Source organism: Antechinus flavipes, chromosome 4 (genome assembly GCF_016432865.1).
Source record: "Antechinus flavipes isolate AdamAnt ecotype Samford, QLD, Australia chromosome 4, AdamAnt_v2, whole genome shotgun sequence".
In the NCBI taxonomy this organism is placed as follows: Eukaryota; Metazoa; Chordata; class Mammalia; order Dasyuromorphia; family Dasyuridae; genus Antechinus; species Antechinus flavipes.
The window spans coordinates 112092692-112105689 of NC_067401.1; the positions used below are offsets into that span (position 1 = coordinate 112092692).

The 12998-nt window shown below is 42.0% G+C and overlaps 2 protein-coding genes across 17 annotated transcripts in view; both read right to left on the reverse strand.

Moving 5' to 3' along the window:
* Positions 1-7222: 7222 nt before the first annotated feature.
* HAX1 (HCLS1 associated protein X-1) lies at positions 7223-10373 on the reverse strand. The gene is made up of 7 exons (XM_051993962.1): positions 10094-10373; positions 9318-9574; positions 8986-9173; positions 8475-8526; positions 8185-8291; positions 7989-8079; positions 7223-7517 (listed from the first exon to the last, which is right to left on the reverse strand). Exons 1-7 carry the CDS (start codon positions 10144-10146, stop codon positions 7432-7434), a joined length of 834 nt encoding a protein of 277 aa, XP_051849922.1. The 5' UTR covers positions 10147-10373; the 3' UTR covers positions 7223-7431.
* Positions 10374-11829: 1456 nt separating this feature from the next.
* Positions 11830-12998, reverse strand: part of UBAP2L (ubiquitin associated protein 2 like) — a 47048-nt gene continuing 45879 nt past the window's right edge. For 10 of the 16 annotated variants that reach the window (XM_051993943.1, XM_051993953.1, XM_051993950.1 and 7 more), the window contains one exon: positions 11981-12609. In XM_051993943.1, the coding sequence (XP_051849903.1) occupies positions 12514-12609 (96 nt within the window). In that variant the 3' untranslated portion in view covers positions 11981-12513. Of the gene's footprint in view, positions 11954-11980; positions 12610-12998 lie in introns of those variants that run through there. The other 6 variants (XM_051993958.1, XM_051993955.1, XM_051993957.1 and 3 more) reach the window with 1 other exon arrangement.

Here is a 12998-nt window from a genome sequence, read left to right on the forward strand (position 1 = left end):
ATCTTTTTCTCATTTTTATTATTCCATCTAGGTTTTTTTTTTTTAAACTAATTCTGATCTTTGGTGATTTACTAATTCTGATTCTTTAACTCTGACAAGTTGGTGGGTTGGTTGTACATATTTGACTCACCCAGTAATTGTAGAGGGCCAATATTTAATAAGTGCATGAACAGCAAGAATCTGGTCCAGGTCATACTTGAGAACTACTCTCTGTTAGAGCGAACTATTCAAACTATATGGGCTCATCATCTCCCTAACAATTGTAGACATACTAGGTAAATTCAGGATAATATTGATGGAGAAAGCATGGGGCAAGAACAAGGCATTTTTAACTATACACTGAATCAAAGATATATTTGGTAAAATTAGGACAGGAACAAAGCATTCTTTACTATACAATGAATCAAAGACATGCTTGAGGTAAATACATTAGTATGACAATTTCTGCTAGATATTGATAAATGTCACAACTATTTACAATTCTGTTGATGCTGATGAGCTTTACAACTACGCTATTTACAATTCTGTGTTGATAAGTATCTTGGTATTGACAGTTAAGGTGGATACAGAAATGCCCTGGAAGCTAGTAATTTTGTAACACTAATTTAAAAGGTATATAAACGCTGATACTCAGATTAATAAACAGAGACTGCAAAGCATTATCTTCTACCTGGCCTCGGATACTCATTCACACTCTCAATATTTTACTGGAGCTGAGGTCCAACAAGTAATAACTTCGCTGCAGAATGGAAAAAAATGCTGGATATTGAGTCAGATTTGGTTTCTAATCCTGCTTTTACTTACCTCTGTGACTGAGCAATTTATATAACCTCTCTAGACTTCATCTTTAATTGAGAGTATTGTGTTAGACAACTTCTAAAGTTCTAGCTCTACTCTTCTACCAATAACAAATCTTTCATTGTCATCTAAAATGTAATACTTTTCGTTTTTTGTGATGGTATTGTGATATGTTCACCATAGCTAGTGCTTGCCAATTCTTTTCTCAACGAAATTGTTCATGATATAAATTCACATGTTTTCTGTACGGTCAACAAGTCACTGGCTTTGCATACTCCTTCCTGACCCAAGCTTTTCATTGTATTCCTCAGCTATTCCCAATTTTACACTGACATCATCAGGTATCAAGGTGTATGTTGATTTAATTTGTGGGTTATTAGTGAGTTTTTTGTAAAATGTGTTTACATCTTCATCCTCTACAACTAACCTTGGTACATAAATTGCAATGCTTTTCATGGTCATCTTTTTGCAAACACTATAATACTAAAGTATTATATAATAAAAATAAGCACTATATATATGTGTGTATATGTATATACATATACACATATAAAACTATAATACCATAAGCACTCTAATACCAAATGGTTAAATTTTACAAAATAATTCTTATTGTCTGTGGTATAAAACCAACTCTTCCAATAACTTTTGTGTGTGTGTGTGTGGGGGGACTTTTTGGTTGTTTTGTTTTCTGTTTTTTGTCTTTCCAAGAAGCCCCAGTGTACCAGCCTTCCAATTAGTTGCAACTTCCTTTTTTTCCTTCAGGCTTCAATTATACCAAAAATGTAAAGATGAACATGATTCAGCTCCTTCAAGAGCACAGTCATTCACTGGTCATACACAGGACAAGGATCTCACATTTAGAACGCCAGCTTCCAAGTTAAAGTTTATAGACGTCTAAAAATTGCTCAATTATAAGCATTCTCTTTTTCCACCACTCTCTGCTCTGTTTGCAGATGATGTTTATTCATTCATATATACATTCAATCTGTCACCGAGGAATCTCTGCAGAAGATTGAGGACCATTTTGTATTTTTATTTTATGAGTTGCCAGGGTCAAAGAATTCATCACCTGAATTTCCAAGGCAGCCCCTGTAAATGAAGCTAGCCTTCACAATCCTTCCAACCTTATTTCATCAAAAAACTTGATTTTACATCACCTGGTATTTTCCAGCAACAAAACATTATCCTTCTTGCCCCATGCCTTCTCCATCAATATTATCCTTAATTTACCTAGTGTAATTACACCCTGATTACATGCCCACGCAGGAGATGGAGCAGGCTAATTTCCATTCTGTATGACTACGGGTGGTAACTCTACATTTATGGGGAGACTGTCCCCTCTCACTGACTTTTTTAATTTAAGAAGTGATAAGCTAGTCATGATGACTCAGATGTAATAACAAGTGATAAATAAGGGAAATTGATCCTAGGTTTTATTGAGCTCAAAATCATTCTGATACAGAAAGGGAACTGGGGCAATATTATTATTGGGATGCTCTTAAGGCTTCTCTTCCATCTTCCACTCTGGCTCTTAAATCTGATTTTCCCTGAGTATGGACTACAACATAGTATTTCCACTCTTTCTGTTATTATTTGCTTGCATTTTTGTTTTTTCTTCTCAGGTTATTTTTACCTTCTTTCTAAATTTGATCTCTCTTGTGCAGCAAGATAACTGTTTAAATATGTATACACACATTGTATTTAACATATACTTTAACATATTTAACATGTATGGGACTACGGGGAAGGGGGGAGATGGAGGGAAGGAAGGGAAAAGTTGAAACAGAAATTTTTGCAAGGATCAATGTAGAAATATTACCCATGCATATGTTTTGTACATAAAAAGATATAATTAAAAACATTAATTTAAAAAAAAATCTATTTCCCCTATTAAACCTTGTCTTTTCTCTAATCCTTTATCCACTACATTTCTTCATTTTTAACACTAATTGCTTTATCTAAGAGGAAGTATGCTCCAGTGAAAAATAAGTTAGAAGTGCAATTAAAGGACCCAGGTCCACCTAGTAAGCTACATCATATAACCCCATAGGGTAACTTGGACAAGTTATTTCATTTCTGAACCTATATTTCTTTTTATGTAAAAGGAGAAAATGGATTCCTGAAAGGAAGGCAATCTGCCCAGCTCCCAAATGTTTATTCCAGTAAAGCCCTGAACTTTATGCCAGTCCAAATAATCAAGAAATCCAGTCAGGATTTCTTCCTGACTTCTTGCATCCCAAAACTGCACAGAAAAAAAGCTCAAGATCATTGCCTAAACCAGAGTCATCCCAGGACAGCCTCTCAGGGAGGCCAGAAAGGCTCTGTATAAAGAGGCAGAAAAAGCAGAGGGCTCCTTCAGGGAGGTCAGAAAGCCCCATAATGAAGGCTTTAGAGGCTCAGGGAGCAAGAAGGCTTAGAGGCTGCCGTGGCAGCAGCCAGCAAGGCAAGGGAACACTACAGCTAGCACTCTGGAGACCCATCTCAGAGATGTCAGAGAAGACCTTGAAGATCCAGTGTTCTGCATTTCAAAAACCCAGAAAACCCTGGGTTTGAGCAAGATCAAATAGGGCCAAGCATCATAGCCCTCCCCCTACCCAAAAAAGGGTGGGGACAAATAGCAGCAAGGGGACAGTGCCAGACCCTGGCATAAAAATCTCAATTCAAGAACTAAAGTTGGAGAGATGAGTAAATTTTTAAAAATACTGACCAGTATACAAAAATTATCACAACTCTAAAGAGTACCCCCCAAAGAGAATGACAACTCTAATAATTGCCAATAGAAACCCAGAAGAAAAAAATAGATTTTCCACAAGGACTATATGAACACTTAGAAGAAATGAAACACTGAATAAGGAAAAATGAAATCAAAGCTCTGGAGAAAAAATTGAAAGGAGAATAGGTTAGAAGAGAAAATAGTAAGCTTTACCCAGGAAATGAACTCCCTAAAAACAAGAATAGACCAAAGAGGAATCAATTGTACCATGAGACAGCAAGAAATACTAGAATATTAAAATTTTTAAAACAAAAGTATGTTAGCTGAGATGAAAAACAACTGACTTAGAAAGTAGGTAAAAGAGAGATAATTTAGGAATTTAGGAGAGAGGAATTTAGGAATTTAGGAACTTAGAGGACTGAAGATCAAACACTACACTCACCTCTTACCAAAGAGGTATTGCAGTCACATACATTTTTGGATATAGGCTCTAGAAATTTGTTTTGCTGGACTGCATATATTTGTTGTAAAGTTTTTAGTTTTGTTATTTTAATTGTTCAAATAGTGGAGGAGCAGTGGGTGGAAAATTAATGCCTGTAAAAAGAAATACTTTTTTAGGGAAAAAAATTCATTGGATTAGGTAAAAAATTAACATTTTGATAAAAACTTTTAAAAAACCTTTTCACTAAAATTAGCATTTTAGTAAAAACTATACTTCAAGACATAAATGAAAACTTCCTGGATCCATTAGAATCAGTGGACAAAGCAACATCACTGACCAACTACTTTTGGAACTCCAAAAGAAGTATAAGAAATGTCATAGCCAAGATAGAAATACTAAAAACATGCAGAAAGAAATAGTTCAAGTACCAAGTGACTGAAGGCAATCATTTAAAATCTGGAAATCTCTACAATAAAAGAGAAGACTTTGGAATACAATATTCCAAAACCCAAAAGAAATAGATTTATAACCAAGAATAATTTTTAAAAACTCAACATAATACTGAGGAGGAAAAAAATGGACAATTTAAAGATTATAAGATTTAAATTTTAAGCATTTCTGAAGAAAATAAATAGAAACTCTAAAATGCAGAAATGAGTCCAGAGAAACATAGAAAGGAAAACTTAATTTTTAAAATTAGAAAGAGCTATAGGATGATGCAGAGCTAACAGTGCAAGAAAAGTATCCCTACAGAAATTTAATGTCTTCAAAGGGTTTTAAGGGAGTTAAATAAGAAAAACAAAGTGGTCAGAGTGAATCAGTTCTGAGAGCTTAAAGATAGTAAAGAAGTGAGAATAAAACAAATCTAGAAAAGGCAAAACGAGTATAGAAAGGAGGAAGAAGGGGGAAGAACTTCCTATTTTGCATGTTTGAAAGGCAAGGGAATATACAAACATGGAGTGGATGAATTGTGTATCATCTCTCATTTTTATATTAAATGGAAAAAAGGAGGGTGAAAAACAGTTTGGTATAGAAATATATATATATATATATATAGAAATACATCAAATTCAATAAGGAAAAAAGTAGGGGTAGAAGAGTGGTTAATATTGTTTTAAGAACAACTAAGTCATTTTGATTATTGTACACAAATTTAAAAAATAAAAGACATATGGAGGAAAATGCTACCTGCAAAGAAAATACAAATAGAATGTGCAGAAAAAGTATATATATATATATATATATATACACCTGTATACTTGGGAGGGAATAGCTATAAGAAAAACAAACTTCTAGCCTTAAAAGAGAAAGTAAAAAGCAGAGGGGGGGGGGGGGGGAGAAGAATAGGGGAGGGAACAAAGAACTAGGCTCAATGGAATACTTTAAATTGCCTCCTAAACAATTGTATGATGGATCAACAAATTATGACATATGAACCTACAGCAATATTATTGTATTGTAAGAAATAATAAAAAGAAGCAATTCAGAATTCAGAAAATCCTGGATAGTATGAATTGATGCAGAGTGAACCAAGAAACCAATTTATTTTATTTTTCCAAATACATGTAGTTTTCAACACTCATTTTTAAGATTGTATTCCAAATTTTTCTCCTCTCCATGACAGCAATCTGATATAGATTGAACAAATGCAATTCTTTTAAACATATTTCCATATTATGTTTTGCAATGAAAATGAGACCAAAAGAGAAAACCCTGAAAAAGAAAAAGCAAACAAAAGATGAAATACTATGCTTCAATTTAAAACTCTCTGGATGCAGATGGCATATTCCATCCCAAGTCTATTGGAATTGCCTTGAAACACTAATATATAAGAACCAAGTCCATCATATTTGATCATCACATGTTACTGTGTACAATGTTTTCTTGGTTCTGCTCACTTCACTTAGCATCAGTTCATGTAAATCTTTCCAGGCTTTTCTGAAATTAGCCTGTTCATTATTTCTTACAGAATAATAATATTCCATTACCTTCATAACTTATTCAGCTATTCCCCAATTGGTGGCCATCCACTCAATTTTCAGTTCCTTGCCACTACAAAAATTTTTGCATATGGATCCTCTTCTTTCTTTCATGATCTCTTTGGGATAAACTCAATAGCAAATCTGATGGATCAAAGGTAGGCATAGTTTTATAGTTCTCTGGGCTAAACTGAGAGATATGAAATGGTGCCTTAGAGTTATCTTAATTTGCATTTTTCTAATCAATAGTAATTTAGAGCATTTTTTCATATAACTAGAAATGGCTTTAATTTCATCTGAAAATTATCTGTTCATATCCTTTGACCAATCATCAACTGGAAAATGACTTGTATTCTTATAAATTTGAGTCAGTTCATATATTTTGAGGTCTTTTTCAGAAATATTGGCTGTAAAAATTGTTTCCTAGCTTTCTGTTTCCCTTTTAATTTTGGCTGCTAGAAAACCAATTTATACCAGGATATATTATAAAGAAAAATTCTGAAAAACTCAAAAATCCCTGTCTTCAGAGGACTTACAGGTGAAATTTGCTGTCTATCTCCTGATGGAGAGATGTTGAACACAGTGCAGAAATACTTTAAGACCAAGTCATTGTGTGAACTAATTTTGCTTGACTATACTTGTTTCAAGAATCTTGTTTTTTAGTCTTCTTGTTAAGGAAGAGGAAGAGGTTAGCATTAATAATGCATTAAAAAGAGGGCCATTAAAACTTTTTTTTATGAATGCACAAGAGAGGAAGAACTGACAAGAACAGTTTTGCAGTTAATTTATTTTACACTTAAAAGGACAAACAATCTAAATGGAGATTTAGGATTTCACAGAGACTCCTTTTCACAATCTGCTATGTGTATGTAGTGTTTCAGTTTAGAGCATAAAAATAAATAAAACGAAGACGTTAATCTAATGACCTCTGAAATCTCTTGAAACAGCAAAAATGGATTAGACTACCTCCCTTACTCTTTCTTTAAGTCATGTGTCTCCTTCTCTGAGGGTCTTATCAAATAGCCAGCATTTGATAACATACTAGTTACTTCTTACTAAATGTGCTGGGTTAGGATTGTTGTGATTGTTTAAAAATATTGATCCTGATAACTTTATTTCCTATTGAGGGATGTTCTTAACTAAGAACACTAATAATTCATTCAAGTACAAGAATGCAAGAATATTTATACTTGATTCTCATTCATTATGAAGGGAAGACAGATCAAAGAAAAACAAAAGGCCCGGGCTAGGCCTAGAAGAGCTAGACATACCATGAGACTGAGGCAATAGCATAAATAAAGATTTTATTTGGGAGGCAGCAAGGGCAGGGGAGAAAAGTGTAGGATATCTTTTCCTTTGTCTATTATCCCCCCACCCCCAGAATACCCTCGCTGTGGCAGGAAGAGCAGCTGAGCCAACTAGTGATGTCAGGAACCAGATGGCAATGATTGGGGCAAGGACGGGAGGGATGGAGTCCTCCAAGGTATCAACTTGGACTACCAAGATCGGAACCATCGTCCTAGGAACGAATCCAGGAAGGAAGAGCTGTCCCCCAAATTTGGAGGCCGTGGGGTGCCTGAATCTAGAGGAGAATAATACATTCAGATAGGAAGGCATAAACCATAAGTGCTCAGATGGAGAGTCCTGTGTTCCAGGCACACCGGCCTGTTTGCTGTTCCCTATAAAATACTTTTTACCTCCCAGCTTCAGGTCCTTGCATAGGCTGATCCCCTTTCCTGCCTGAGTTCTCTCTTTGATGAAAAAGTGTAGGTGCTTTTGTTCACTTATCTGTATAGATGTGGTTTCCATTAGAATGTAACCCCCCTTAAAGCCCTTGACAAAGCCCAACACAGTAAAAGTGCTTAATAAAGGCTTGCTGAATGTATTTAAGAGGGAAAGGGGAACCAGAGTAGAATAAAGCTGGGGAGAGAGAACAAAAGAACAAGAATTAAGAGGGGGAGTCAGAGATCAATCAATTCGGCTTCTTCAAGGGATTCTCACTGCTGCAAAAGCTTGGGGATGGTCTCACCATTGCTTCTCCTTCCCCACTCACCATCTCTAGAACTGCTATCTGCTTCTCGACGGGTTACTGTGGTTTCTTTGTGGCCCTCACTGTCTACGACAGTGCGTCGCTCCTCTACTGTCTGTGGGAACAGCCACCCCACTCATTCATAATCAGAACATGGCATCTTCCATAGACCCCAGCCCTTTATGGTTTCCCCACCCCCAATTCATCCCATCTAGCTCACCCCATCTGGTCCAGTTATTTTGGTCACGGACACACTTCTGAAGTAAGATTTAGGCTGAGGCTGTAGGACTTGACCCAGGCCCTCCTGTGAGACCTGGGAATCAAGATCTGGTAGGGGAGATAGATGAGTTGTTGAAAAAAATAAACATACAAGGTAGGGAGGGGGAGAAGAATTAGATAATCGGGAGGCAAGCTGGAAATATCCAGGAACAAGAAGCAAACCTGAGTGCAAGGGTGAAGGTAAAAACTCAGAGCAGGTAATCAGGGACCCCTTATGGCTCTCAGACTTACCTTTGTCCTCTCTTGGTCTAGCATCAGGGGTCACCGGCCACATATCGTCAAACTGCAAAAGGAGCCACAGCTGATGAAAGGAGCCCCTTCTGAAGAGAAGTAACCCATCCCCTCCTCAGCTCCATCATCTGCCTGGCCCCACCTTCCTGAACTACCCTGTCTACTTAGGTGCTCACTATGATATGGGGACAAGGACACTGGACTGGAAGTAGGGTTTGAATTCTGGCCCTGCTGCTGACTACTTAATTAACCTTGAAAAAAGCAAAAGGCCCATAAAAGGCAGTGTAGGTGATCTCTGAGGTCCTTCTATACCATACCCCACTATGGTCCTCACGCTGCCAAGCGCTGCTCCCCGTAATCCTCTTCTGCCCTCATGGCATGGCACCCTGGCACTAATGTGCCAATGTTTAAAGTTGTTAGCTCAGACCTCCAGTCCTCCAAAGTGTGTGTGCTCTGTGTCCCGAGTCCTTTTGGCAGGAGTTACTGGGTCTGCAAGGGGATTGGGACTCACCCCTCGCAAAGGCCTCTTGGAGTCCCAGTCTGGGACTCCTTTGGGAGATGAATGCCCCCGATCACCGTCTGATCCCCGATTGAAAATCCTAGCCTGGTGACTATCAGGATACTTGAGCATGGAATCCCGGATGGTCTCCCCCTCCCTCCGCCTCTCAGTGGGGGTCTCTGGCTCTGGGCCTGGGAGCTCTGCAAAAGGGAAATGGAGAATCAAGGCTGGGATGGAGAAGCCTCCCCTCAGTCTCTCCTTTTGGCCCCCTTACTCTCTCTTCCATTGGGAGGCCCCTTAACAAAGTGCAGGGGGGGGGGGGGGGGACGGGGGGCCACACCCACCAGGGGGACGGGAGGGCAAGGTCCAGGCCCCTAGGTCTCCAAAAATACGGTTGAAATCCCGAATCAGTTCGTCAAAGCCAAAGTTATCATGGAATCGCATCTCATCTTCCGAGCCAAAGCCAAAGCCAAAAGTGAAGTCCTCGGAGGAGCTGGGGCCTCCAAACCTGGGGCCCCAGGGAGTCCCCCCTCTTCCTTCCTCGTCTTCATCTTCGTCATCCTCTTCTCTAGTCATCCCTCCAAAGAAGGGATCCCTAGGTCTGGGAGGCAGAAGGAGAACCACAAAGATGCCGACATGAAAGGCAATTAACCTGAGCAACCAGCAGCTCTAGGACTCAACGGACTAGGGGGAAAGGTTGGGAATGGGGCTGCTGTGGCCTCGTGTGTTTACGACCTGGGAGACCTAGGAGTCTCCTCGACTCTCCCGCCCCCATGCAGGTCACTCTCCTACAGCTTCCAGCATCAGCCTAAGTCAGGCAAGCACTCCCCACCCCCACCCCGCCGCTTAGGGTGACCTGGTGATCCTGAGGAGATGGGGGAGCAGGGGAATGTGTGTGTGCATGCAAGTGTGTGTGTGTATATGCTTGTATAAACACTGAAATGAATACTATTGACACCGAAACCGTCACTGCCACCTCCCCACTTCCCCATCAATTGGGATACTTTGGCCTGGTGTGAGATATAGTTGGTGGTGGAGAAAGACATTAGGGACCGAGGCCCAAATCGGAAGGCCCACTATTACCCACCCCCCGCTTTACCCGTCTGGGTCTCACTGTCACCTCTGAGGCCCCGGGAATCCGAAAAAGCCCCGGAAAATGTCGAAAAGGCTCATTCCTCAAGCAGAACTCGAGTTCTCTCTGTCCTGGAAACCCCAAGCCCCTGCGGGCGCCGGATGGCGGAGCTCCGCCACACTGCCGGAAAGTGCCTTAGGTCAAGGAGGGCTGATTCAGCCACACTGCTGGAAAGCGTGAGGGCAGCCCGACCAAGCTATGGGAAAGCGAGCAAGACGGGCGGATTGCCCGGCCACCGTACTGTAGATCTACATACACTCTAAAAGGTAGTCCCGACACTGATGGAAAAGTTGTCATACTGTCGTAAAACGAACGTGAGAGCGGGCTCATGGGAAAGTGGGAGAGGCGGACCGGCAGGAGGCGGGGCACGGAGGCGATTGGCTGGAGGCTGACGGAAGCCGGATGAGGCTGAACCGAGGCGGAGGAGGACTGGCTTTTACTCCCGTGAGATCCGTGGTTTGATGTGGGGGGCGGGAATGGTGGTGGTTGGGGCTTCTCGATTGTGAAGGTATTGGGAGACGTGCTTATAGAAGCAGAATCCCTGTCTCCTCTTCTCCGTCGGGTCTTTTAAGGGTCACCCTCCTGGGGAGGGACCGGCAGCTCCAACTAGCCGGCACTACTCTTCCCCCTTCTATCCACGCCCCCTTTGTATCGAAAACCTTGGGCACCAAAGCCTTCCAAGCCCCGTGGCCCTCGAGGGGAGGAGGGCCGAAAGCAGTCCGTGCGACTGGAAAGCTCGGAGCTCTGGGGTTGGAGCCGCGGAGCTCGGGCAGGAAGGAAGAGGGCTGGGGCTCGGTTTGACCAGAAAACCTAAGCCAGAAACAGTGCCGGGTCTCGGGCACAAAGCTATCCCGTTGGCACCTCCCCACGGCCACCCACGCCCCGCCTACCCAAGCCCTGCAGGGAAGCTTGGCAAGCCAGGCCCTCGGGGAGAGCGGAACCAGAGCAAGAAAAGGGGGCAGCCTCCTCCGTGGAAGAGTACGGGGTATAATATGCAAACGAGACAAAAAGCCTCAGGACAACGGGGCCTCGCATTGGCCGAGATCCAGGTGACCACCCCTCAGATGCCTGTCAGCTCGGACGTTCTAAAGTTCTGATTCTTGCCAGGCTGGTACGTCTAAAAGCAAGATGGACAAGATGTCTCTTCGAGACACTTTCAATGTCTACAAAGGCAGATGCGGAGACATGACACGGACTTCCTCCGTCCTTGCCCCTAATTATTAAACTTTGTAGAATAGGAGCATGGCTCCTTTTTGCCTCTAGAGTAGGGTAGATCCTGAAAGGGGGGCAATGATGAGATGGAAAGGGAAGCTGGAGATGGGTGGTGGCCAGGCGAGGGGTCAGATGGGTTTATTGCGATCTCCTCCTCCCCCAAAAGTATGCTCCCTATTCCACCCCTTTACCTAAACAAGACCCCCCCCCTCCCCCCTCCCCCAGTGGGAAATGTGGGAGAACAGAAAGAACTGGTATGGTCTTTGATCACACCACACCGAACACAAACTGGTTCTGCCAGTGTCATGTACCCTACTCCTGGATACTTCCCAAGTAGTTTGTTTAGAGCAGCCCATGTTTCATTGCTTTTCTGTCTGAAAACATTGTTTCCAATCCAATTTCTCCCCACTGCCCTTCTCACTCCCTAGTTTAACACTAAAGGTGAGGTGCTTCTGAGAACTGAGCTGAATGACTCTCAGGGTCAGGAAGAAGGGGACACCGGCACATCATAGTTAGGAGTTGTTAAAGGGCGAAGAGTTCATTTTATTCCACTGCCTTCGGAGCCTGCTAGTGGAGGCCCAGTTGGTACAGTAATACTTATTCACCCAGCTGGTCATCAGGGAGACTGAGGACATCCTAGACGAAGCAAGAATGGGCAGAGGCTGAAGGTAGAGGTTTTCTTTTTATATATACAAGACACATTAATCCATTAAATTTGAGGACACAGTACAAAAAAAAACCACTTCAACTAATTCATCTGACAATTCTGTTCATATTCATGACTTTTGTTTTGTTTTCCTAATAATAAAAAGGGAGACTTAGGACTGTTGGGCTGATGATATCTATTTGGAGTCCTCTCCCCCAGCTACTTCCCACCACCAGGGTGAGTAGGAAGAGGAAGAGGAAGGCCAGAGCCCACAGCAAAGAGTTTCATAATCTTGAATGCAGGGGTAGTGTGGGGAGAGAAGAAAAAAGAGAAAGGAAAAAATACAAATCCTATATTACATACAAGAGGATAGGTAGGAGAGGAAAGAAATGGGCCTTCAGAAGTGAAGCTGAGGCCTGGGGCAGGCTGCGGGGGGGCAGCAGGACCCTCCGCTCCACGTGCTTTTGTGTTGTAGCTGTTTCCTTAGGTGCCAGGCTGAGAGGCCCTCTCGGCAGGTAGGGGGGCCAAGGAGGTGAAGAGGGCCAGGGCCTCAGTTGGCCCCCCAGCTGTAGCTGTTGTAGGCAGACTTGCTGCTCTGGGGCTTCTGCGGGATGGAGCTGGTCTGGCTACGTTGCCCGCTGCCCGTCTGCAGGGGAAGGGATGTTGGGGGGGAGGGGAGGAGGGAAGGGAAGGACAGGGAGGAGAAAGGAGGCCAGTTAGCAGGGACTTTTGGGTGGGAAGGCCTGGGAACTGTCATGTTCCTCCATTTCTCCTCCTGCCAAAAGACCATTCAAAGGCTACACTTTCCCTTAAACCCTTAATCCAAAGAAGTTGTCTGCATAATTGGTGGAACCTTTGGAAGTTCTAGTCCCTCTCCGGTCAGCAAAAGCATAATTCTGATTTCAAGACAAGAAAAGGCAGAGGGTAGGATGCCTTCAGAGCTCATCTAAGAGACTAAATCAGTTTCTGATCATTCATCTTATCCCTCTACTTCACCAGAAAGGTCAAACATCTGGAAAGAGCTTCTCAGATGAG